The sequence below is a fragment of the Heterodontus francisci genome, chromosome 26 (assembly GCF_036365525.1).
Source record: "Heterodontus francisci isolate sHetFra1 chromosome 26, sHetFra1.hap1, whole genome shotgun sequence".
Lineage (NCBI taxonomy): Eukaryota > Metazoa > Chordata > Chondrichthyes > Heterodontiformes > Heterodontidae > Heterodontus > Heterodontus francisci.
The window spans coordinates 37,668,160-37,696,072 of record NC_090396.1 but is presented as its reverse complement, the minus strand read 5'-3'; the positions used below and the strand labels follow the sequence as shown (position 1 = coordinate 37,696,072).

At 43.0% G+C, this 27,913-nt stretch overlaps 1 protein-coding gene across 10 annotated transcripts in view; it reads right to left on the bottom strand.

Moving 5' to 3' along the window:
• Window positions 1-27,913, bottom strand: part of arhgap44a (Rho GTPase activating protein 44a) — a 479,646-nt gene that overhangs the window by 441,299 nt on the left and 10,434 nt on the right. The window contains exon 2 of one of the 10 annotated variants that reach the window (XM_068058027.1): window positions 17,679-17,733. The exons of the other annotated variants lie outside the window; for them this stretch is intronic. Coding sequence (XP_067914128.1) covers window positions 17,679-17,698 — 20 coding nt within the window. The 5' untranslated portion in view covers window positions 17,699-17,733. The remainder of the gene's footprint in view (window positions 1-17,678; window positions 17,734-27,913) is intronic. 10 annotated transcript variants of the gene reach the window in all.

The following is a 27,913-nucleotide window of genomic DNA, read 5'->3' as shown; positions in this document are numbered from 1 at the left end:
CTGGCAGGGCATTAAAAATGGCGCCAGCGCCTGCACAGGCAGCTGACGCCATTGCTGGGGACGGTCAGCCCGTCGCCTCCACCAGATTGTAGGGCGAGGGCCGCCCCGGCTAAATGAACCGCTGCGCTTAAGACTGCGGCAGCGCTTTGGCGTGTGGCCCATTTTTGAGCTTGCCGAAAATCCAGCCCCGCATTTGCCTACACAATCACAATGACTGTACATCAACATTATTTTGTTACCAATAAAATGTTGTATACTGATTTACAACTTTGTTGATTGCTATATAGGAAAATAAAGCATCCGTTACTAGTTTAACAGCTATCACTATATAATTGTATTTTCTTTAACACTAGACACTGAATCAGGCAGACATGAAAACTCTTCTCAGTGCATGCTAATTTAGTATGCAAAATGCCAACAAATAATAGTCTTTCTGATTCTAAATCAAATGTGCGTTATTGAATTCTTCAAAAATTTAAAAACTAACGTAAAATATATAAATATCAAATGCAGGGAGGAGAATTTTAACCTCCCAGGGTGAATGGGGAAGGAGGCAGGAAACTCTACCCCAACTCAGCCACTTCCGATTTTAATGGATATAGGCCAGGCAACGAAACCACTCTGAGGAGGCGGATGGTTCAGTAAAAAATTTTTAAGGAGGCTACATGCCTCCATTTTAACTAATGTTTTATTTTTAAATTTCTACACGTTGGGTTTCCTGAGATGTGGGAAACTCAGTATATGAAAGAAGGAAGAGGGGCTGGATCCATGAGGTAAGTGTCTTTATTGCACTACTTGTGGGCTTCCCCCAGCCCATCAAGCTTACCTTTTAAAAAGACCATGATCGGCTGACCACCCCCCCTAACCACCACACCACCACCCCCCCCCCACCCCCCGGTATTTTTCTGACCCCCACCTCCCCGTGATGTTCGATCCAATCTGATGCTTGATTCTACCACCTCACTTCCCCCAGCACGCCACAATGGCGGACTTACCTGCCATCCACTCCCTGGCTGTTTTCCAGTCCGACAGACTGTGAATCTGGCTGGCTAGTGAGGTTTGGTGGGGGGAGGGCCGGAACCTGTTGTGATAATTTAAAACAGCTCCTGTCGTTAAATTTGTCAGGATATGTGAGAAACACATACTTCCGGGTTTTCTATTCCCAAACTCTCCCCCACTCTATCTCCAAGTTATTATTGGGGCCAGGATGTACATGCTGATTTTTGTTAGATCAAATCAAGTTTGAGTCTCAAATTTATTGGGATTGACGGTGAAGCGTCATATTCAATATGCAGCCCACACTAATAGAAGGAATAGGTGAGATTTTTTGAAACCAAATCTCCAAAAATAACTGCGAATTTATGTTGCAATCCCACTACGGAAAATGGCAATCCTCCAAAATATCAATTAGCTTGTTATATATCATACAATGTAGCTTTTGAGGATTGGCAATTTGCACAATATAAATCAATTATGTCCTTGCCAATATAATCACTAGTAGCAGGTGTTTTCAAAGACATATTTATCATAAACGATCAGTTCCCATGTCAATCCTCTGTCTAACTAATCCAGAAGGGTTTCACTGCTGGCCTGACCACTTCACCTTCTCAAACGTTGAACTTGAATGCTTCTGTTAAATATATAAAATATCTTAACAAGGTATTACAGCTTTAACATATTAAAATTTTAGCTTACACACAGTTCACAAGTCTTTACAGTCTCCTTCTTCTTAAGATGTTGCTTTGAAGGCTGGAAGATTGCTGATTGGTGTTCAGTCGCTACGTTGGTGGCATTATTGTGATTTCTCACTTAACAGAGTTGGTCATGTGAAGGCTGTTATGAGCTCACAGGACATCAGTCTGGTCTGTACTCTGTCTTTAGTGAAACTGACTGCAATGGCTGCCTGCAGTCAGAGTGCCTCATGTTAGAGGTCACATGACTATGGCAAGCCAGGAGGCACATTGGTACAGTATTGTATTTCTATCCCAAACAGCCCCCTTTTCAGACAAAAAAAACACACAAAAAATGTGCATGCATTATCACTGACACTGTGAGTTGTCCAAGTTATCCACTATGCACACAACTGTTCTCATGCATTAGTAGTTCAGCATTCTTGTCAGTCTTTGCACTTGCATTGCACACATAGTCATTAAATCATGCTGGTCTCTTAATGGTATGCGTGTGCGTTGTCGTTGGTTGTTCATCCCGTTGATTTTCCTTCTCCAGCAAGTGTCATTCCCTTGTCACTTGTTGCCTTGGTAACTGTTGTTGTTCCATTTCCGTTGTTGGGGTGCTGTGGACCTCTGGGGCTGATGGTTATTCTGTGGTTTGTGCAGTTGGTGAGTTCTTATCTTTCTGATTGGCTGCCTGCCGTGAAGGAACAGCTTTTCCAGTTGTGCGTGTGAGCCTACAGTTGTGAGGTTACGATCGAAGTGACAACTGCTCCATGCAGGTCGCAAGTTGCCATTTGGGTTGACTCTTGTTGAGCGTGTTGAAGGTTTGTGCTATGAGTGGCTCTCCAATGCTCAATTCTGGCAATGGTTCGGCAGTTTTGACAAATGAAATTTGGCTTTCTGCCATTTCACCTTGATTTTGTCTGCCCACCCTGCAGAATCTGAGCACTCCTTCCCCACAGCCCCCACCTTGGCCGCCTGAGCAGATGACTGCCAGATCTTCCTCTTCCTCACCGCTTGTATGACTCGCATCACCTTGCGACTGGCAAAGGCGTTCTCGTTCCAGTACCAGCACCCGCTCTTGTCGGCCATCTCCTGGGTTTTCTCTTTTTGCGCACTGAGGGTTACCAGTCCAAGCTTTAGGCTTGCTTCTGCTGAGATGAGTGGCTTTTTCTTGCCATCTATGATTTGGAACTCCAGACCTTCGTTCTTGTCATTGCAATGGGCTCTCAAAGTAACTTGTCATCTTGGCACTAGTATGGCGCGTCATATAGCCTCAACCTTACTTTAGAGGGTTTCATTTTTGGATTGCCAATGTTGAGCCACTTCGCACAGGTCTGTGAAGGTCATGATGTTGCATGATGCACTGGTGTCTATCTGGCTCTTTATGTTGACGTGATATTCGCCTTCTGCAGTCATCATTCCAACAGTCACAAACCATTTGTCACCGATCGATCTGTCTGAAGCAACCTGTTGTATGTTGTATAGTGATTCGTCAGAATCTACGGCTGATGTCTCTCCAGTGGCCATCTGTACCTGCTTGTTGTGATTCCTTCTAGCCAAGCACTTGCGTGCAAAATGATTCAGCTTCTTGCAGTGAGAACCCTGCTTTCCCCACGCTTGACTCGCCTTCTTTTCCTCTGCGTCATGTCCTCTGCAATATTTGCATCGTGTCCCTTGTCTGTGATCTTTCTGCCCTCTTGGTCAGGAATGTCTATCAGCAAAATGCAAGGCCTGGTCTGTTCTGCCATGAATATGCTCTATCTGCTGATTTACAACCTCAGCGCTTCTGCACACGTCGATCGCTTTCCTGAGAGTCAGTTGCTCCTCTCTCATTGGATGTCCACTCACTACAGGATCTCTTATGCCTAATGCAATCCAGTTTTTAATTAGATCATCTTTTAGTTGAGCAAATTCATAGGATTCTGCAAGCTGTGTTAATGCAGTCACATATTGATCAATGGACTCTTTTTCACCTTGGGCCCTAATATTGAACACGTACCATTCATAGGTTATATTCACTTGGGGTTCAAAGCATGCCTTCAAAGGCTTTCAAAATTTCTGCTGTCCATTTTTTTTTGTTATTCAGAGAGATTAAGGTGGAATATACTTTGTAACGGTCTCGCCCAACAGTGATAAAAGTGTAGCTACTCGCAGCTGCTCTGGTTTATTAATTAAATCTGTCCCAATTTCGTAATTTTGCCATTGTGAGTGGGAAAACTGCCAGCTTTGTTTGATATCATCTTTCAATTTGACTGGCGCAGGCAGAGGAACATTTGCAGCCATTGTCTTACCCTGTGCCTTCAGCTGTTTTTTTGATCCTTTTCTGTGGCTTTTAGCAGCTTTTAGCAGTTGTGCCCATTCCTGTGGCCTTTGTTCTGTAGCTGTGCTTCTTCACCACTCAATCTCTGCTCCACTATGACACCATGTTACTAGCTCACAGGACACCAATCTGGTGTGTACTCCGTCTTTAAAGAAATTGATTGTAATGGCTGCTTGCAGTCAGAGTGCCTCATGGTAGAGGTCACATGACTACGGCAAGCCAGGAGGCACATTAGTACAGTATTGCATTTTTATCCCAAACAAAAGCTGCCATTTTCCACTATTTTAAAGTTCTGGAAAAGCTGTCTGTTCCACCTCAGTTCCACTGGTTAAGAAATCCGCTTTTTATGACAATATTCCCCATTAGTTGTTGCACAACTGATTTCAATTTCTGCTTTTGTTACTGTTCTTTTCTTATTTGCAACAGCCTGTTTATTCCACCAGTGAGTTGTAAGGTCTGTGCTACTTGTGAAATAAACCTTGCATTCCACTGCTCTCCATAATGTACCTTCATATAATGTCCTTCTACAAATTAGTCAGCAGCTCTCACCATTTCACAAACCAGCAGAACAGCACAACCTAGAAACAGAATGCCAACTTTCTCAGCTGCAGCTGATGTACAGCCTAAGGAGACCAACAAGGAGAGAATAAAAAGGATACAACAAGATATTCACTCTCAAATTTAAAACAAAACTCTATCAAGTTTTTCAATATAACTGCCTGTAAGAATATATTGGTCCCTTAATCACCTGGAATAAGAAATGAGCAAGGGCACAGGTTATCATAAGTCAATAGCAGAAAGCCTCAGCATTATATATTCATGGTTATAACTGTTTACAATGTTACCTTAACCTGTATATAAGATTCAATTAAATTACACATGTTAGTCATCTTACTAGTAAATAACTGCAGATTACTTTTTTTTGATAAACTCCCAATGATCTGTTGCGACTCATTACTTCATCAATGGCATGAAGTGCACAGGCCATACTGAGTGCGACTACGCACAGCAGGGGTTACGGCCTAATGAGCAAAAAAAAAATGCATGGATAAAACCACAAAGACTGCAATATATAAAAACAATAGCCCGGAAGGGTAGATTTATTGCTTATGAAATTTCCCAAACACTTCAACAAGACTGTTACCTTGTCATCACTTTAAGATCTCTCCATGTGACTCACCTCCAAACATCCAATATTAACTTCCTGCACATGATTAACTTCTGCTGTTATCTGGCATTTAAGCAAGCACAGAAGATAAGAGAGAATCATAAACAGGGTAACTACAGCTGAATGAAGAGATTTTTGAGACCGAATGTATTCCCATGGGTAGACTGCCATGGTTTTGGCATGACTGCTGCTAGCCAGGAGGAGCGTAGCATTGGCAAAAGTAAAGTGAGTGAATGGGAAAGAAGGCATCAGAGGACACTACAGTCCAGTCTGACTAGTATCAGTTTTTATTCTAACTGTATACTCCATTTTACTTTGAGTCACCGCTGTGAAAGCATCATATACAGAGCTAGGGTATTTAAGACAGCAGTAATTGTGAAGCTCCCAGTCTCTTGTCCATGCTGGAGAGATTTTCATTGCCTGGGACTGTAAAGTGCGCCATTATTTGGTGTGTTGTATTTTGAAATGAGGTGAACAATTTTAAATAGCCAGTAAATAATTCAGTCTTAGCGTTGTGCAAAAATAAACAAACAATTCCAATACATCAGTCAATTTGAAACTGTTGACCACTTCAAATAGTCACTGGGGCATTACAATTCTTGTTTGTTTTGATTTGCACATATGCTGCATATTACAGACTAGTAGGTGAGACACAGATAACCATGTACAATCCTTTATATAATTCTCTACACAGGGAGTAAGTGATCTTTGTAAGGCAGGGTCATCCTTGCCATAGTTCCAGCAACCAACTATGGAACATTATGGGCAGAGCCTGAGAACTGTGTGCCTGGCCATCCTCGTGGTAAGGAGAATGAGAATGAAACAGATAAATACATTAAATAATTCAAATAATAAATGGTGGATGAAGATTTTAAAAAACTAACTATATAAACTATTGAAGTTGGAAGAGGTTTAAAAATGCCTCAATATGACCAACTTGGATGAACACAAGAAATAGGAGCAGGAGTAGACCATATGGCTCATTGAGCCTGCTCCGCCAACAGAATTTATAATTGTTCTTGGTCATATGCTGCTGCACCAAAATTTGTAGTGCACTTAATTTCTAAAATTACGAGTAGCTGTACCTGCAGTCTAGAAATGTTGTCTGCTGGAGTGTTAGTATTCTTTAACAGTACGTTGCATGACAGAATCGGGGCACTGCACTGTACTTAGAATTCCCGACACAGCAAGTTCACAGTTTAAGAAAAATAAATTGTATGCAGATGATGAGTCAATGTCAATCTAAGCACCTGCTGTTCACCTCAGAACAACAGGCTCAAGAGTAGAATTAACTGAAACCATAAAGCAGGTTTGGAGGGGCCCTGGGAGGGGGTTGCAGAAGTTACTTGGAGGGATTTTTTTTTTTAACAGCCTTACTTTGGTTTCTTGGTGATCTTTCACCATGTGTTTGATTCTGGATCTCACAATTTAAAGTTTTTCGAGTCCTCATGGTGATGAGATCCCTGGTCTGATATGAACACAGATCAGAAAATCACGAGCCTGCAATTTTCTGTCCATTCAATAATGGGAAATCATCAACAGTTTGTCCATGATTTTCCATGCTCACAGCAGACCAAATACCATGACATGAGCAAAGACCTGTATTTTTCTGTCAAAATAATGGTGGAACTAATAGCATTCTCCATGATCGATGTGCAAATGGTACAGCAACTTTGAGCGAAGGGCAGATGCACAGTTAAACTCAAGTATCCAAAAGTTGTTGTCCCAGTTGCGCCAATCCACTGTTAGCTTCACCCTAAATGGCATTTTGCTGTCTGCCTCACCATTGAAATGCATTGAATGGTGTGAACTTGCTGTACTCTGCGGTAGATAAGAACTAAACTTGTCACAGAAAATTAATTCTTGTCCAACCAGTCCACGTACGCTTTTAACAATATAACCCTCTCTAGCACTGAAAATTAACCATTACAAGTGTGGAGTTTCATTCCTTCAGGTATTAATTGTTGTTGGGAGATTTTAAATTTTTCCTTTGTGTCTCTCTTTTTCTCTTTCTTAATCCAATCTTTGTTTCCCTCTCTTTATTTCTCTTTATGTAACTGATTTGACATTGAATTTGTCCACTCTAATTGACATTTCCTTCCCTGTCCATCTGCTGTTAATTTCACAATTCTTCAATATGACTGGTTCAGGCGATATACAGTTGCTTTTCCTGTTCACTGAGATCCCGGATTACCTGTTTCCGTTAAATGACCTGCTATAGTAAATTATGACTTATTATCTTCAGATTAATCAGAACAAGAAATACTGAGCTGAATTTTTACAGCTAACTGCCGATCTCGGTGGCGAGCATCAAAAACAGCGTGGCGCATCATGGAGGGGGCAGAATGCCTGCCCGCGATGATGTCATCGGGGATGGGTGCTCCATCCCCGGCAATGCACAGGTGCTGGCGCTATTTTTAAAAGGCTTCAAGTCCTTCAGTTAGATTCAAATTTTTAAAGGTCCTGGTCTCCAAGAAATAAAGTTACACTTTCAATAGCACTTTGAACCCCCTCTCCCACCCTTTCAATGAGTAATCAATATATAAATTGCCCTCTCCCCCCCAAAAAAACATTTATTGCGATCCCGAACTTTCCCCCCAGAATTTTATTAACTTTGACCCTCAACCCCTTCCCACCATCCCCTCAACCAATAGGAAGAGTTTTCCCTGCTCCTCCCCCCCTCCAAAGCTCTGAAAACTTCACTCCTCGCTCCTCCCCACCAGTGTGCCACCTCAGATCTCCGAACGAAGATCCAAAGACGCGGGAGTTCTGGCAATCGGCCTGAATAATGGCGTGGGACGGCCGTCGCGATGAGGTAAGTAATTATTCATCTAATTTAAATTGATTAAAATATTTTAATTAGGTCCCTGTCGCTGAGCTATGATCATAATGAATGGTGGAGCAGGCTCGAAGGGCCGAATGGCCTACTCCTGCTCCTATTTTCTATGTTTCTATGAGCGGCAGGGTGGGTCGCCATGAGACCTTGCTGCCATCAGTGATGTGCGGCGGGGCCGTTCAGGCATCGAGGCCCATGTCGGGCCTCTCCTGGAGGTATCGGGGGCTGGTAAGATCCAGCCCATTGGGAGGGATTTTAACTTTTTGACCCATTGGGAGCAGGGGGAGGCACCTGGTAGTGCACGGGAAACCCGTAAGTTTTGGTTTCCATACATGCTGAGGAGTTTTAACGTGTGACGTCACTGACAGGTTCCCCACCCAGAAATCATCCTGATTGATAGGCTTGGCTTCCAGTCGCATGGAGAATGCTGGAGAAGAGGCTGCAGGACCAGGTAGGTCCAAGCTCTGTCCGGGATGGGGTCCGATTCCTAAACCAGGGAGGGTGAGTTGGCATCAGATCCTGAGGAAGGCGGTGGTGGGATCCAATCCTGAGAGGTTATGTAGTTGGAGATCAGACGCCTGAGGGATCGGAGGTCAGTGAAGGGTAAGGTTGGATGCCACAATGGAGAGTCGGAGGCCTCAAGGTGGAGGGCAGGGGGCGATTGAAAGGTTCAGCGTGGTGCCCAATGGCAGGGGATCAGCGAGTATCCTGCAAGCAAGTGGAAAGGCACCAAACCCCTGGTTCCAATAGTCCTCACCTTCCTTTAGCTGCCAAGTTAAAATTGAAACAGTTTGCTTACATTCATTCATGGGATGTTGGCGTCACTGGCTAGGCCAGCATTTATTGCCCATCCCTAATTGCCCTTGAGAAGGTGGTGGTGAGCTGCCTTCTTGAACCGCTGCAATGCTTGGGGTATAAGTACACTCACAGTGCTGTTAGGAAGGGAGTTCCAGGATTTTGACACAGGGACAGTGAAGGAACGACAATATAGTTCCAAGGCAGGATGGTGTGTGGATTGGAGGGGAACTTGCAGGTGGTGGTTTTCCCATGCATCTGCTGCCCTTGTCCTTCTAGGTTGTAGAGGTCACAGGTTTGGAAGGTGCTGTCGAAAGAGCCTTGGTGAGTTGTTGCAGTGCATCTTGTCGATGGTACACACTGCTGACATCGTGCATCAGTGTTGAAGCAAGTGAATATTGAAGGTGGTGGATGGGGTGCCAATCAAGAGGGCTGCTTTGTCCTGAATGGTGTTGAGCTTCTTGAGTGTTCTTGAAGCTGCACCCATCCAGGCAAGTGGAAAGTTCCATCACACTCCTGACTTGTGCCTTGTAGATGGTGGACAGGCATTGGGGAGTTAGGAGGTGAGTTACTCACCACAGAATTGCCAACCTCTGACCTGCTCTCGTAGCCACAGTATTTATGTGGCTGGTCCAGTTCAGTTTCTGGTCAATGGTAAGCCCCCAGGATGTTGATAGTGGGGGATTCAGCGATGGTAATGCCATTGAACATTAAGGGGAGATGGTTAGATTCTCTCTTGTTGTAGATGGTCATTGCCTGGCACTCGTTTGGCGCAAATGTTACTTGCCACTTATCAGCCCAAGCGTCATGCTGCATCTGGACACAGGCTGCTTCATTATTTGAGAAGCGTGAATGGTGCTGAACATTGTGCAATCATCAGCGAACATCACACCCCTGATCTTATGTTGGAGGGAAGGTCATTGATGAAGCAGCTGAAGATGGTTGGGCCTAGGACACTACCGTGAGGAATTCCTGCAGTGATGTCCTGAGCCTGAGATGATTGACCTCCAACAACCACAACCATCTTCCTTTGCGCTAGGTATGACTCCAACCAGCAGAGAGTTTTCCCCCTGATTCCCATTGACTTCAGTTTTGCTGGGGCTCCTTGATGCCATGCTCAATCAAATGCTGCCTTGAAATCAAGGGCAGTCACTCTCACCTCACATCTGGAGTTCACCTCTTTTGTCCAGGTTTGGACAAAGGCTGTAATGAGGTCAGGAGCTGAGGGGCCCTGAGGGATCCCAAACTGAGCGTCAGTGAGAAGGTTATTGCGGAGCAAGTGCTGCTTGATGGCACTGTTGATGACACCTTCCATCACTTTGCTGATGAGCGGGAGTAAACTGATAGGGCAGTAATTGGCCGGGTTGGATTTGTCCTGCTTTTTGTGTACAAAACATTCTTGGGCAATTTTCCACATTGCCAGGTAGATGCCAGTGTTGTAGCTGGATGGAACAGCTTGGCTAGGGGCGAGGCAAGTTCTGGAGTACAGATCTTCAGTACTATTGCCGAAATGTTGTTAGGACCCACAGTCTTTGCAGTATCCAGTGCCTTCAGTCGTTTCTTGATAACACGTGGAGTGAATCGGATTGGCTGAAGATTGGCATCGGTGATGCTGGGGACCTCAGGAGGAGGCTGAGATGAATCATCCACTCAGCAATTCTGCCTGAAGATGGATGCAAATGCTTCAGCCTTGTCTTTTGCACTGATGTGCTGGGTTGCCCCATCATTGAGGATTGGTTGTGGGATTGCTTAGCCCTGTCCATCACATGCTGCTTCCGCTGTTTGGCATGCAAGTAGTCCTTTATTGTAGCTTCACCAGGTTGACACTTCATTTTTAGGTATTCCTGGTGCTGCTCCTGGCATGCCCTCCTGCACTCTTCATTGAACCAGGGTTGGTCTCACGGCTTGATGGTAATGGTAGAGTGGGGGATATGCCGGGACATGGTGTTACAGATTGTGGTTGAATACAATTCTGCTGCTGCTGATGGTCCACAGCACCACATGGATGCTCAGTTTTGAGTTGCTAGATATGTTTGAAATCTATCCCATTTTGCAAGGTGGTAGCGCCATACAACACGATGGTGGGTATCCTCAATGTGAAGATGGGGCTTCCTCTCCATAAGGACTGTTCAGCGGTCACTCCTACCTATACTGTCATGGACAGGTGCATCTGTGACAGGTAGATTGGGGAGGTTGAGGTCAAGTAGGCTTTTCCCTCTTGTTGGTTCCCTCACCACCTACTGCAAACCTAGTCAAGAGGCTATGTCCTTTAGGACTCGGCCAGCTCAGTCTATAGTCGTGCTACATTGAAGTCCTCCACCCAGAGTACATTCTGTGCCCTTGTTACCCTAAGTGCTTCTTCCAATTAGCGTTCAACATGGCGAAGTACTGATTCATCAGCCAAGGGGGGGCGGACAGCAGGTAGTAATCAGCAGGAGGTTTCCTTGCCCATGTTTGACCTGATGCCATGAGACTTCATGGGGTCTGGAGTCAATGTTGAGGACTTCCAGGGCAACTCCCTCCTGACTGTATACCACTGTGCCACCACCTCTGGTGGGTCTGTCCTGCCACTAGGACAGGCCATACCCAGGATTGGTGATGGTGATGTCAGGGACATTGTCTGTAAGGTATGATTCTGTGATATGACTAAGTCAGGCTGTTGCTTGACTAATCTGTGGGACAGCTCTCCAAATTTTGCTACAAGCCCCCATATCTTAGTGGATAAATGGGAGGCACAGGCACTTATTTATAAGATTTTAAATTGCCACCCCACTTTGTGGGAGCGGGTTGGTTGCCTGCACCCTTCCCCTCCCCTCCACCCAACCTGTCTCCCTTAAAATTGGATGTGGGTAGGTTGGGGTCAGGATTTCAATTTTCAACACTTTAACCTGCCACCCAGCCTAAACCTAAAATTCCCTCTGTGTTACGACCAGGTGAGGAAGGGGTCTCAGGCTCCCCCTTACGTCCCTTCTCTGGTTTGACTGCAACAGGGTTTATCCTTTTTACACAGTGGTTGAACTTACCACCTTAGTGAGCACTTGCTCCTGTTCCTCTAATTCAACTGCAAATGAACCAATCAGACAGGTTTTCTTGACGTTCATCAAGAAAGATGTAAGTTTGTTATCCTTAGCACTCTAAACTGGTTAAAATTACTAAAATACGCTACGCATCCACGCTCACATTCACACGAGAGACACACACACACAAATAGATTACAGAAGGAAACAGAGTTGGGTGGTTGAAGTAGAGTCTGAAATAAACGGAATTTAAATACAGTTCAGCAGTCCCAGAGTTCTTTGTTGAAATTGTAATCCTGAAGTCCTCGCTGGGCCATGTGCACGGTTCGGGCTTTCTTCTCAGGCTCCAGAAGGCAGAAGAGGGGGTTTTGACCCTGGTATCCTAGTTGTTGGTTGTAGTGGTCTGCAGCTGCAGCTGAGGCCTCTCTGGATCTTTACTGGAGAGAGAGAGAGAGAGAGAGAGATAGAGAGAGACAGCGAGAGAGTCCAGCTCCCTTGATGGCTTCTCAGTTATTGTCTGCTTTCTGAGTCACAACTCACAATCTCCCAGAGTTGCACAAGCAGTCACATGACATGACCACCTCTTTGTGTTTTAATGAGGTTCTTCTGGAATTTTCTCTGAAATTCAAGGCTCTCCCCTCAGGCTGTCAAGAAATACTTTGGCTCTTTCAAAGTCAATGGGTGTCGATGGCTCTTGACAACCACATTGATCAGGTTATCTCAGGTAATTGAATCAGAGAGCACCCCATTGTTCTGGCTAGGCTGAGTCAATCATGTTTGTCTCCAGTCTAATCCTTTGGTGTTTCAAATGCAAATGGATGTGGCCATTTTGGCTGCTAACTGTTCTTTTTTTTTTAAAGTTATTTGTAACAATTTCCAGTAAAAGGAAAAGAGGTAAAATTGTAAGATGGTCTAAGATAAACATAAACTGTTGAGATTAACATAATGCATGGAACAAAACAATAGCCATTTGGCTTATCAAACCTCTCCTTTCAACAGGCCATGAGAAATCCAGACAACCATGGACAATAATTTGTATAATTATCTCTGTGAGGTAAGCGTATGTGAAACTACCATTTAATAAAGCTCTGTTAAATTTCTCCTGGTACTCAAAAAATTAAAAGCAAAGTTTTGGAATATCAATTTAGCATTGCAAACTAGATCAAAAGATCAGTGCTGGAAGCAGAATCCATAATAACTTTTCAAAGGAAGTAAATGAATATTTAAAAAAGTGTTTAGGGAATGGACAGGGCAATGGGACTAAATGGTGATTACTTACTGACCCAGCACAGTCAGCTGAATAGTCTCTTTCTGAAATGTTAAATTCTATTATTCTATGAGTTATTCAACTCTGGTTAGTTCCATTCCACAGATAAAATTTCCACAGCAAAAATCACATTGACAATCTATGTCTATTATTAATGCTGTAATCTTCAATTCTTTTCTTAACCTGATATTTTCTTCTCACATGCTTTAGCTTGAGTCTTGTGAACTGTATATTTATGTTGTCTTGTTCAATGGTTGCAATTAATAACATAATTTCCATGCCTTTCAGCATTTTTAAGACAGCTCCCTCTTGGTCTCCCGTTCTACAATGAAATCAACTTCATTGGAGTAAGCCCCTTTAAAAAGCACCATGATCTTGCATTTGTCTAGCCCTCTCCAATAAACAAATATTTCAAATGTAGCCTTACCAATTAATCACATTTAGTTATGTTATAGTCAAATGCTCTACAACTGTCTCAAATTGACTGCAAAACACTGTAGAATATTTTCACATACTTCTAAATCCATCTGCCATCAGCACATTCAATTAATTCCTCTTTATGCCTTTAATATGAACATACACAATGACATTCAGGAAAAGACCAGCTGGTCTATCAAGCCTGCCCTATACTCATGGTGACTGCAGCACTCTGACTAACTCTTCCTGCATCCCCCCACACAGCCACATAATCTATTGAGAAAGGTTGAAAAAAAAAGAGAAAAACGCAGGTCCAATAAGAAAAGAAAGAAAATATTTGCATTTATATAATGCCTTTCACAACCAGTGGACATCTCAAAATGCTTTACAGCCAATGAAGTACTTTTGAGTGTAGTCACTACTGTTGTAATGTAGGAAATCTGGGAGACAATTTGCGTACAGCAAGCTCCCACAAACAGCAATGTGATAATTGTAAAGCGTGGCACGGAGTCAACACCCCTTGGCCCTTTTATTCCCTTCACCCAATTGATCCTGGCCATCACGTGGGACTAAGTCCTCTTAATTCAGGCTCAGGCTGGGTGTTTGGGATATCGGGTTACAGGAGAGCCACCCTCCACTTAATCCACCGGCTACGGTTAATGGCTTAGTACAAAGAGGACGAAACTCAGTCCTTTCTTTAACTATCAATTTACTTTATTCACGTTGTTGTACAATGTAAGAATAAGACTTAAACACTTGGTTAGACAAAAGCATGCAACTCAAACTGTTACAGTTAGTAACAAAGCTAGCTAGAATCGATAAGCACACCCACTAGGTTCCTCTGACCTTTCCCTGACCTAGTCACAGTAAACAAAGCATAATACCCGAAAAAGGGGAGATCTGACGCTGGCCAGGCGTTCCGTTCTCTCTCTTTTTTACGTTGTCGCTGCGTTGCTGACGCAGGGTCTTCCACTTCCGCAATGGTTGGTCTCCGGAGTTTCTCGCTGGCTCTATGCCCAAGAATCTCTATACTTATTCTCTTTCTTATCTCTTCAAAACTGTGCTGTTTCTTTCTGGTTGGCTTAGGCCTGTTCACCTCGTTTGTATCTTCTCCTTATTGGCCCAGGCCCAAAGACCCCGGTATCACACCGTGTCCAAATAAGGCTCTATTCCTGTGATCTCTCTCCTTGTCTTGTCACATAAATTAATTAGTTCAAACTGGTTTTTACCAGCACAGGCCAGTGTCTGAGTACAGGTTACTATAGTTCACAAACAATCCAGCAGTTTGTAATAGATTTTGTACTTCTTGCAGCCCCTGGCCAACAATAATGATCTGATAATCCGTTTTTGCGATGTTGATTGAAGGATAAAGTATGGTCAGAACACCGGGGATAACGACCCTGCTCAAAATAGTGCCCTGGGATCTCGCACATCTACCTGAGAGGGCAGATGGAGCCTCGGTTTAATTTCTCATCCAAAACATCGCATTCCTTTGCTGACACTGAAGACTCAGCCTTGATTGCTGTGTTCAAGTCCTGGAGGGGGACTTGAACCCAGAACCTTGTAACTCAGAGGTGACAGCACTATCAACTGAGCCACAGCTGATAGAATAAGGGAAAAAAATACTCTGGACGATTCTTTTAAATGTTGTCAATCTGCATTTCAGTAGTAACCTTGCCACCTAGATTGGTATCATGAATACTTTTATAATATTACTAGAAGCAACTTTCGCCAAAATTGTTTATGAGTAGCAGAATGCTTCAACTAAATATAATTTCATCACCACTGGTCAGTAAGTCAGCGTGTCATCATTATTTTCAAATGACGCTATTACTGAGTTGAACAAAAGCTTACAAATGTTCTCAATGCATTATACATTACCATCAATTCATATCTGGTGAGGAATGCAGTTCCACCCAAGAATGGATTATTCCAGAGTCAAACTCTTGTCCCAGCCCAAACAATGCATGTTACTGAAATCACCTAACCAGTTAATCCAGCTCAGAGTCGACACTGAATTCAGCGCTTCAATACGTTAAGCATGTCCCACCTTACATATTTGGAGCACACCCAGCAACTACTGAACAAAACAACTTGGTTAATCTTCCTTTCACACCACCTGAAACAAGACTGTGGATTTTCTTTTGTACCACGCCACTGATTATTCCATCCAGTAAAGCCTCCACCCATGACAGCAAGACAACTTTTCTACTTTCCCATTAAAATCATTGTGCTTTGGTTAAATTAGAATGGAAGTAAGATTGGACCTTAGTTTCTTCATGCTGAAATTGCAAAGTGCCAAGTTAATTTGGAGGAATATGTTTAAAGTGTCTTCTCTCCCTTGCCCAACCCCAGTGTACTATTTAGACAAATACAACATCTTTCGTCACTGGCTTGCCAAGTGAAAAGACCCTTCACTCTTCCCCCTTACACCCAGAATAAGGGGTTGCAACCCCACCCTCCAGCCCAGCAAGACAATCCCCTCTCCCCTTATAAGAAAAAGAACAACACAAAAAATAGACATACACAATCAAAAGAGTCAGGAAAATGGAACCCCAACCCCTAAAGGAAATAAAAATCACTGCTGCTCCAGCAACAACTATCCGGACAGATAATTACTTTCAACACTGTGGTGCTTTTTAAGTGTAAAAAGATCGTTTCAGACTAATTCAGATTCCCACTTATAATTCAGTGATCACCTTGAGTGCTTCCCATTAATTCTCTAATCGCAATTTAAAGTAAGGCCATTAATTCTTGGTATAAATTAAGTAAATCGCCATAATAAATATTGAATAATGAAAATTGAGAGTTCCCAAATTAAGTATTACACTTGCTGTACAGCAATGTTTTAGGAAGTGGATTGAAAACTGGTGCAATACAAATAATGAAAAAAGGCGTACTTTTCAAAACATCTTGGCAAATATCAGAAAGGTGGATAATTGGAACACAGGTAATGGGGCCCAAAGATAAACATAAATTTTAGGCATTTGATCTTTTTGAAATGTATTATGGGAGTACTATATTTCTGAATAAAGAACTAATAAGTTGATGAAACCATGTAAATAACAAAATTTACAATCTGATAACTGACAGAATTATCTAGTAAGAGTTTTTTAAAAATTCGTTCTTGGGATGTGGACATTGCTGGCCAGGCCAGCATTTATTCCCCACCCCTAATTGCCCTTGAGAAGATGGTGGTGAGCTGCTTTCTTGAACAGCTGCAGTCCATGTGGGGTAGGTACACCCACAGTGCTGTTAGGAAGGGAGTTCCAGGATTTTGACCCAGTGACAGTGAAGGAATGGTGATATAGTTCCAAGTCAGGATGGTGTGTGACTTGGAGGGGAACTTGAAGGTGGCAGTGTTCCCATGTACCTACTGCCCTTGTCCTTCTAGGTGGTAGAGGTCATGGGTATGGAAGGCACTGTCGAAGGAGCCTTGGTGTGTTGCTGAAGTGCATCTTGTAGATGGTACACACTGCTGTTATTGTACATTGGTGGTGGAGGGAGTGAATGTTTAAGGTAGTGTATGGGGTGCCGATCAAGCGGGCTGCTTTGTCTTGGACTGCATTGAGCCTCTTGAGTGTTGTTGGAGCTGCACTCTTCCAGGTAAGTGGGGAGTATTCTATCACACTCCTGGCTTGCTTCAGTATAGGAGGAGTTGCGAATAGTACTGAACACTGTGCCATCGTCACCGAGCATCCTCACTTCTGACCTATGATAGAGGGAAGGTCATTGAAGATGGTTGGGCCTAGGACACTACCCTGAGGAACTCCTGCAGCGATGTCCTGGGACTGAGATGATTGGCCTCCAACAACCACAACCATCTTTCTTTGTGCTAGGTATGCAAAAGGAAACTAAATTAATCTGATTATTTTAGTAAAATATAAAGAAAAAACTGCTAAACTCCCAAGCTCTGGAACTCCCTCCCTAAACCTCTTCACTTCTCTTTCCTCCATTAAGACACTTATCCCTTTGACTATGCTTTTGGTCTGCCCTAATATCTCCTTACATGACTCGATGCCAAATTTAGTTTTGTATTGTTCCTGTGAAGCGCCTTGGGATATTTTATTACATTAAACATGTTATATAAATACAAGTTGGTGTTGTATTAATGATAATGATCCTCACATTTACATCTAAAATTTCATAAACTGTCTCTTCATTTTGCAGATTCTGACTGACCTGTTACATATTTTCAGCATTTCCTGTTTTGATTTCTGGTTATTTCAGTCATGTTCTAAGGAATGAAGAGGACATTACGTATATTAGTTGGATAACAGACTGATGTATTGGCTAGGTCACAGGCTGATATATTGGCTCAACAATATAGTCTAAGTAAATTGTGATCCACAACTCATGCAGCATGGTAAAAGAAACGTGCAAGAAATTGGACCTCATAATTAACCACTAATTGGACTGATTAGTATGAATGAACCTTCAGTAATCAACAGATTCAAGTATGAAAGTAATTGGTTCACATAGTCATAGTAATTGTAATTTTGTTTGATGTTCGGAGCTATTTTATAAGACTTGATGATATTTTAATATACAAACACAGTGACAATTTATTCAAATACAACACCCAAATTCCTTAACTTAACTATTTCAAATATTACCTTTGACAGAAGCAGTTTTAAACCATATGCAGCACAAGAGACATTCTGACAAAGTCAGCATTCCTTTCTGTGATTTTCAAGCAGTACTAAAATTGGTTTAGATCATTAAAATGTCTGTTTTGTCATTTTTATGTAGGACTGTAAGACCCTGTTGCTCAGACTGTGGACAGCTGTTGACTATTATTTTTAATCATTTCAGTACACATGGCCCAATGAGAATTGATATGTATGGTCTTGCTATTTTGCATTTACTGGCCTAGAAATTCAATGGCACCATGCCCGGCACCAATATGGCAGGTGGGCACACACATTCATTACATAGGACCAAGCTGAATATAGAAAGTACAGAGGAGATCTAAAAAAGGGAATAAGAGGGGCAAAGAAGGAGTATAAGAATAGATTAACAGCTACCATAAAAGGAAACGCAAAAGTCTTTTCTAAACTCATAAATATTAAAAGGGTCATCAAAGGAAAGTGGAGCTGATTGGGGACTAAAATGGAGATCTTCTTGTGAAGGCAGAGGGCATGGCTGAGGTACTAAAAAAGCGCTTTGCATCTGTCTTCACTAGAGAAGAGAAGAGGATGCTGTCAACACAGCAGTAATGGAGGAAATTGTTGCGATATTGGATAGGATAAAAATAAAGAGGGGCGACTTAAGTGATTTGCAGTCCTCCAAGTAGAAAAGGCATCTGGTGGCGATGGGACGCATCCTAGATTACTGAGGGAAATAAGGGTTTAAATTGCAGAGGCTATTGCCAAAACTTCCAATCTGCGTTAGCCCCCTTTGAAAAATATGAGAGGGATAAACCTGGCAACTACAGGCCAATCAGTTTAACTTCAGTGATGGGAAAACTTTTAGAGATAATAATCCAGGACAAAATTAACAGGCATTTGGAAAAATATGGGCTAATAAATGAAAGTCAGCACAGACTTGTTAAAGGCAAATCGCATTTAGCTCATTTGATTAAGTTCTTTGAGGAAGTAGCAGAGAGGGTTGATGAGGGTTGTGTGGTTGCTGCTGCGTATATGGACTTTCAAAAGGCATCTGAAAGGTAGCACACAATAGACTTGTTAGCAAAATTGAAAGCCATGGGATTAAAGGGTCAGCGCAGTGTGGTTATAAAATTGGCAAAGGGACAGAAAGCAGAGAGCAGCAGTGAATATTTGTTTTCCAAACTGGAGGGAATTTTACAGTGGTGCTCCCCAGGAGTCAGTATTAGAATCATTGCTTTTTTGATATATATTAATAAACTGGACTTAGGATAACAGGTCATAATATCAAAGTTTGCAATTGACCTGAAACTTGGAAATGTAGTAAAAAAATGAGGTTAGTAACAGACCTCAGGAGGAATAGACAGTCTGGTGAAATGGGCAGATGCATGACAAATTAAATTTAACACAGAGAATTGTGAAGTGATACATTTTGGTAGGAAGACTGAGACAATGTAAATTAAATGATACCATTTTAAAGGAATGCAGGAACAGAGAGACCTGAGGGTGAATGTACACAAATCTTTGAAGGTGACAGGATAAGTTGAGAAGGCCGTTTAAAAGAGAGCATATGGGTCCATGACTTTATAAATAGACATATCTAGAGTACAAAAAAAAAGGATGTAAAGCTAGACCTTTATAAAAATGATGGTTAGGCCTCAGTTGGGGAATTGTGGCACACTTTAAGAAGGGCATCAAGGCCTTAGAGAGGATGCAGAGGAGATTTACTAAAATGGTACCATTGATGAAGGAGTTCAGCTATTTGGAGAGACTGGATAAGCTGGGGTTGTTTTCCTTAGGAGAGAGAAGGTTAACAGGAGATTTGATAGAGGTGTTCAAAATCATGAATGGCTTTGATAGAGTGACTCGGAGAAACTGTTTCCAGAGGTCCATCGGTAACCAGAGGATCAATATTTAAGGTGATTGGCTGAAGAACCAGAGATGGCACAAGGAAATTTTTTTACACCTATCTACCTGACAAAAATGGAAAATTGTCCAGGTATGCCCTGCCCCCAGAAAACAGAACAAATCCAATCTGACCAAATACTGCCCATCAGTTTACTCTCAGCCATCAGCAAAGTGATGGAAGGAGTCATCCAAGCAGCACTTCCTCATCAATAATCTGCTCAGTTTGGGTTCTGCCAAGACTATTCAGTTCCAGACCTCATAACAGCCTTGGTCCAAACATGGGCAAAAGAGCTTTGTGAATTATGTTAATACGATATGATGTCAGAGCAAGTGTAGTATACAATGACGCAATAACTTAAACTGGCCATGCTTGGAGTCTGTCTTCTTTGTTAGTGCCACCCATTATATAACAGATTTTTACAAGGAGGATGAGATCAAGGTCCGTAAATATCGGCAGTGAACGGCAGCAGAGACCTCAGTGAAGAAGACAAGCTGGCTCCCGGTAATCTGCCCACTTGGATGGCAGAGATTTCAGCTGGATTGTGCTGAGTTTTACCATTCCTGCCATCATGCGGCCATGCTCCCACAAGAGAGTTCGAAGCAGCCTAGACCCTGTCACTACTCTCTTGGAACTGGCATCAAGAAAACTACAACCCCAGGAAAGGAGGGAAAACTCAGATTTTCACCAATTGTGTCAGACAGTGTCTGGAACTGTCTCCTCAATCAAATGGGCTGCTGTAGGGTCTTAATGTGCATCTGATTAAAGTCTCTCATCTGATTAAGAGGACATTTTTAACCACCGACTGGACTGGGTTTGGGTGAGTTTGTTCTACCTAAACTGACTTATCGAGAAGTTTTATTGTGAACTCCCGTGCTGAATCTCGTCTGCCTCGCACCTACAGTATCTGTATCACTGTTATGGACAGCCGCAGTTTACTGTATCACTGTTGAATTTGGAAACAGGCCAATATGGCTGCAACTGCGGGATACATCGGAAGGCTAGAAACACATGAGACGGCTTGAGAGCCATTCAGTTCATATATTGAAAGAATTGACATGTTTTTCAGAGCCTTTACCATTTTGGGACTTGAAGGTGAAATTGAAGAAGTCAAGTCTCGGAATAAGGCAATTCTTGAATGCAAGTAAACAATTTTGCAAACGGAAATTGGTTGCAGGTGTATGGCACGCTAACTAACTTTCTTGCTCCCAACAAGGCAAAAGATGCGCTATTCAAAACAACCGTCACCAAGTTGGAGGTACATTTCAACCCTAAACCACTAGCGATAACGGAAAGCTACAAATTTGGAACCAGAAATCAGAAAAGTAGTGAAACAGTTAGTGAGTACACTGTGGCACTGAAGAATTTATCATTACATTGCAACTTTGGCACATTCTTAGACCATCCATTACAAGGCAGATTTGTGTGTAGATTGGTGGATGAGAGAATCTAATCAAAGTTACTTAACATACAAAATCTTACATTTGAGTTCACGTGTAAGATTGCTCTTTCATTGAAATGGTATCAAAGAATGCTTGGGAATTACTTTCTAAGCAAGTGACTAGTACAGATTCTGTCCATAGCCAGAAGGCATACGCCAAGCCTAAAGTGAGGAGACGTAGTCAAAAGAGTGTTGGTGATAGTAGTCTAGTGACTTTTTATTTCTGTAATGGCAACCACATGACACATGCATATCAGCACAGAGATGCCAAATGCTTTAATTGCCAAAAGGCCATATTGCAACTGCTTGCTGAGCGAAGGCCAAAGCAGGAAAGAGAACCCATTCCAGTGGTAATGGAAAACAGTGACGGCACAAGGGTGGAATTCACAATCTTGATGTGAAACCAGAGTGCCTAAGCAGAGAGGAACTACGGCTATACAGCATTTATGCCACTAGAAATCACTCAAAGGACACAGACTTTTTTACAAAGGTGTTAATAAATCAACAGTACGTCAACGTGTGCATTCTTGCGGCTGTATATTGCTGTATTATGAATAGAGACACATACGAGAGCAAATTCAGTGATGTACCTCTAACTGAGAGCACAGTTCAGTTGAAAACCTACTCTGATGAGGTGTTAGAAATGTGTGGACATATGGAGTGCAATGTCCAATATAAGGGCAAGTTCCTCAAGTTACCCAACCGTTGTAGCGAGATATGGCAACAAACCAACATTAAGGGGCAAAGACTGGCTTTACAAGCTGAAGTTAGACTGGAAACATGCTTTCCAAGTTGAGATACCCAAGAAGCTTGATCAGTTCTCGAATAGCTACAGGAACATTTTCGAGGACAGCTATGAAGGCATAATCGGTAAGAAAGCGCACATCCGAATTAGGCCTGATGCAAAGCCAGTATATTGCAAGGCTAGGCCGGTCCCTTATGCTCTCAAAACCCAGGTTAAAGAGGAGCTAAAGAAGCTAGAGAGGAATGGTGTGCTAGTGAAAACTAATCACAGTGATTGGGCAACCCCAATTGTAGCAGTGCCCAAGTCAGACAAAACCATAAGTCTATGCAGGGACTACAAAGTCACAATTGAAACACAAACAGATCAGCCATGATTTTATTGAATGGTGGAGCAGGCTTGAGGGGTGCAATGGCCTACATCTGCTCCTAAATCATATGTTCATATGCATGTACAATCAACCAGGCAGTGGATGAGCAGTATCCATTACCGACCTCCCAAAATTTCTATGTGGAGTTAGCAGGATCCAAGCTATTCACAAAGTTGGATTGTCCCATGCTTATGTACAGCTAAATGTGGATTGAGAGAGTCAGCAGTATTTCACAATAAACACACAAATGGGGTTATACTCCTACACAAAGCTTCCCCATGGTGTGAAGTATTCTCCAAAAATCTTGCAAGCTACAATGAATAAGATCTTGCAAGGAGTGCTGCATTGCCTGTGCAATCAAGATGATGTGTTGATCGCAACCATAACAGAGAAAGAGAATCTTCAAGTGTTGGATTAAGTGTTAAAAAGGCCCAATGATCACAATGTGAAGTTGAAAAGGAGCAAGTGTGCCTTTCTAAATCTGAGGCAGTGTACCTTGGCTTGGAAATCAATGAAAAGGGGTTACAGCCAGTGAAAGGAGAAGATAGAGGCAATAGTCAATGCCCCAGAGCCAAAAGATGTGTCTGAGTTTGGATCTTTTCTAGGCATGGTTCAATGCTACTCGCCATTTCTGCTTCAGCTTGCAATGGTGTTAGCTCCACTACATAGGCTGTTGAAGAAAGAAGTGAAATAGGAACAACAAGATGCTTATGATGCATGTAAGAGAAGCCTGACCAATGATGCATTACTCATTCATTACAACACAAATTGTGACCTGAAGCTAGCATGTGACATTTCAAACTATGGTATTGGAACAGTGATCAGTTATGTCTTGGATGATGGTCAAGAGAAGCCCATAACACTCACATTGCATACTCTCACCAAGAGTGAATGCAACTACATGCAGATAGATAATGAAGCACATGGAATCATTTTTGGAATAAAAACGTTTCACCAGTTTTTTGGGGCAGAAATTTCACGCTATGATGACTTTCCAATCACTGCAACTGAAATTGCCACTGAAACTCTGAAAGATTCAGTGCTGAAAAGAGTCTACGAACAGACATTGAATGGATGGACAGAATTTGACCAGTGTACAGACGAGGAATTGAAACTGTCTGCAGTCTTCATAATGAGTTGTCATTAAGGCTGCATCAAGTGGGGTCACAGAGTGGTGGTACCTAGTTCTTTGAGAGATAGGATTCTGGAAGAACTCCATACTGAACACGCAGCATGAAATCCATTGCAAGAGGTTTTGTTTACTGGCCTGGTCGTGACAGTGACCTATAATCAAATGTACTATCTGCTAAAACTCCTTTGTCGTGGTTAAGGCTGACATGACCATTTCAAAGAGTTCATGCGGACTTCTGTGAAAAAGAAATGACAGTTTCTTGGTACTCATCGATAGCCACTCAAAGTGGATCAAAGTAAAGCACATGGGTCAAAACACCAATACTGAATGAACATAGATGAATTACACTCTATTTTTGTTTGTCATGGAATACTGGAGGAACTTGTCTCAGATAAAGGCTCTGAATTTCATTCTGCTCTGTTCCAAAATTTCAAGAAGGAAAATAGGATCAAACATACCCTCACTCCTTCTTACCATCCGGCATCAAATGGAGCAACTGACAGATCTGTTAAGATAGTTAAAGAAGCAAGCAAGAAACAAGTGCTGCATGGGTGTTCAAAACTCTGTATGAAACATCAGTTGGCTAATTTCCTGCTGAAGTATAGAAAAGCCCCACACTCAATTACAGGGTATATAGCTGCTGAGCTTTTGATGAAGAGACAATTAAGGACATGTTTGAGTCTGATCCTACCAAACTTGACTGTTAAAGTTCAACACAAACAGCTCAGTCAAAAACATCAGTATGACACAAACAAAAGGGAATGCAGTTTCAGGCAAAATTAGCATGTTGGCATTCCGAGCCTGAGTAGTACGCAATGACGCAATAAACATCAATTGAACTGGTCATGCTTGGAGTCCGTTTTCAGTCTTCTTTGCTACTGCCACCCAATATATAACAGCATCAAGGAGCCCTAGTAAAACTGAAGTCAATGGGAGTCAGGGGGAAAACTTTCCACTGGTTGGAGTCATACTCAGCACAAAGGAAGATGGTTGTGGTTGTTGGAGGCCAATCATCTCAGCTCCAGGATATCGCTGCAGGAGTTCCTCATGGCTGTTTCCAGGCCCAACCATCATCTGCTGTTTCATCAATGACCTTCCCTCCATCATGATATCAGTAGTGGTGATGTTCACTGATGATTGCACAATGTTCAGTTCCATTTGCAATTCTTCAGATAATGAAGCAGTCCATGCCCAAATGTAGCAATACCTGGACAACATTCAAGCTTGCACTGATAACTGGCAATAACATTCATGGCATATAAAAGCCAGGCAATGATCATCTCCAACAAGAGAGATTCTAGCCACCTCCTCTTGACATTCAATGGCATTATCATTGCCGAATCCCCAACCATTAACATCCTGGGGGTCACCACTGACCAGAAACTGAACTGGACCAGCCATATAAATACTGTGACTACAAAAGCAGGCCTGAGGCTGGGTATTCTGTGGTGACTAACTCACCTCCTGACTGCCCAAAGCCTTTTCACCATCTACAAGGCACAAATCAGGAGTGTGACTCTTCTCCTGCCTGGATGAGTCTGGCTACATCAACCCTCAAGAAGCTTGGCTCCATCCGGAATAAAGCAGCCTGCTTGAATGGCACCCCATTCACCCCCTTAAATATTCACACCCTCACCACCAGCTCACCATGGCTATAGTGCTTACAACAGTGAGGCGGCCAAATTTAGAGGCCCACGGATGTCAAGGAGCCAGGAAAGCTTATGTCCGACACCGAGAACTCAATACAGCAGAAAGCCGAGAGGAGTATAGGAAATGGAGGGGTAAAATCAAAAAGGAAATTAGGAAAGCAAAGACAGGGCATGAAAGAATATTGGCAAGCAAAATCAATGTGAACCCAAAGATGTTTATCAATACATTAATAGTAAGAGGATAACTAAGGAGAGAGTAGAGCCCATAAAAGACAAAAAAGGTAACTTATGTGTACAAGTGGAAGATATTGCTATGGTTCTTAATGAATACTTTGCATCTGTCTTCACAAAAGAGGGGGACAATGCAGATAGTGTAGTTAAGGAGGAAGAGTGTGAATTATTGGATGCGGTAAACATAGGGAGAGAGGAAGTATTAATGGGATTAGCATCCCTGAAAGTTGATAAATCACCAGGGCCAGATGAAATGTATTCTAGGCTGTTAAAAGAAGCTAGAGAGGAAATTGCAGAGGATCTGATCATCATTTTCCAGTCTTCACTGGATACAGGTATGGTGCTGGAGGATGGGGGAATTGCTAACGTTCTACCTCTGCTAAAAAATAGGGAGCGAAGGATAGACCGAATAATTACAGGCCAGTCAGTATAACCTCAGTAGCGGGCAAATTATTGGAATCTATTCTGACAGACAGGATAAATTGTCACTTAGAAAGGCATAGGTTAATCAAGGATAGTCAGCATGGATTTGTTAAGGGAAGATCTTGTTTGACCAACTTGATCGAATTTTTTGAAGAAATAACAAGGAAGATAGATGAGGGTAGTGCAGTTAATATGGTCTACATGGATTTTAGCAAGGCTTTTGACAACGTTCCACATGGCAGACTGGTTAAAAAGATAAAATCCCACGGGATCCAGGGAAATGCAGCAAGGTGGATACCAAATTGGCTCAGGGGCAGGAAACAAAGGGTATTTGTTGACGACTGTTTTAGCGACTGGAGGACTATTTCCTGCTTTTTGTGGTGTGTAGTAACGATTTGGACGTAAATTTAGCGGGCATGATCAAGAAGTTTGCGGATGACACCAAGATTGGCCATGAGGTCGATAGCGAGATTAGCTGTAGGGAGATATTGATGGTTTGGCCAGATGGACAGAAAAGCGGCAAATGGAGTTCAACTTGGAGAAATGTGAGGTGATGCATTTGGGGAGGTCAAACAAGGCAAAGGAATACATGATTAATGGGAAAATACTGAGAAGGGTAGAGGAAGTAAGGGACATTGGAGTGAATGTCCACAGATCCCTGAAGGTAGCAGGACAGATTGATAAGGTGTTTAAGAAGGCATATGGAAGCCTTTCCTTTATTAGACGAGGTAATAAATACAAGAGCAGGGAGGTTATGCTGGAATAAAAGCAAAATACTGCGGATGCTGGAAATCTGAAATAAAAACAAGAAATGCTGGAAATACTCAGCAGGTCTGCAGCATCTGTGGAAAGAGAAGTAGAGTTAACGTCTCGGGTCAGTGACCCTTCTTCGGAACTCCTCCAGTCTTTATAAAGACAGGGATCCCGCTGCCATGAGCTGCAGGTCAATCATAGGGTTGGCCGTTCAGCAGTACCACCAGGAGCACTGGCCACTGCCGGTACTGGAGAGGCCTCGGATCCAGGCCCAGCACTGCAACTCCAGAGAAGAGGTAGATGAGGCAGGTTCGCCGGGGCCAGTCCGGAAGGCCCCAGTGACGGGGGCTGGGGGTGGTCTTGAAGTCCAGGGGGGTGAATTGGTTCCTGGTGGGGTTCTCCGTGGACCACAATTTATCCAGGGAGGAGAGACCCAACCCCAAACCCGCAGGGAGGGCACCTCACGTTACAAGGCATCATCCCCATGCGGAGGAGGCCTCCCTCCCACCGCTGGTAAGATCCCAGCGGTGGTGGGAAGAGGCCCTTAATTGGCCATTAATAGGCCACTTAATGGCCTCAATTGGCCTCTGGATGGGAAGGCAGTCGTCGGCCTATCCCACCCCGGGAAGATCGCTGGGCAATGGCAGGCGACAGGCCCTCCACCCCACTGCCCCCCCCCCCCCCCCACCACCCGTAGCCATACTCCGTGCTCAACCCCCCCTCCCCACCCCCAATCCCACCTCATGGGACCACACAAAAATCTAGCCCTGTGATTCTAATTACATAGAATGCACAACACAGAAACAGGCCATTTGGCCCAACAGGTATATGCCGATGTTTATGCTCCACACAAGCCTCTTCCTACCTGCTTCATCTAACTCTATCGGTACAACTGGAAAAGAGTCGCCCACCATGTTGGTGAATGCAGTAAAAGAGGTGTTCAGGGTATGCGCTTGAAACATTCGTTAGACCTTCTGCATACGCAAATCGGGAGACAACGATTGTTTGAGGTCCCTTTTGTAAAATTGGGCTGACCTGAATGCAATCTCCTCCCTTCGCTGATCACTGGCCCCTTCCCTCTATTAATCACTTTCATCAGTTTATTGAAAATCCCTCCCTACCAATTGCTTCCTCACCCCTACCCAGGATCTACCTGAGAGCAG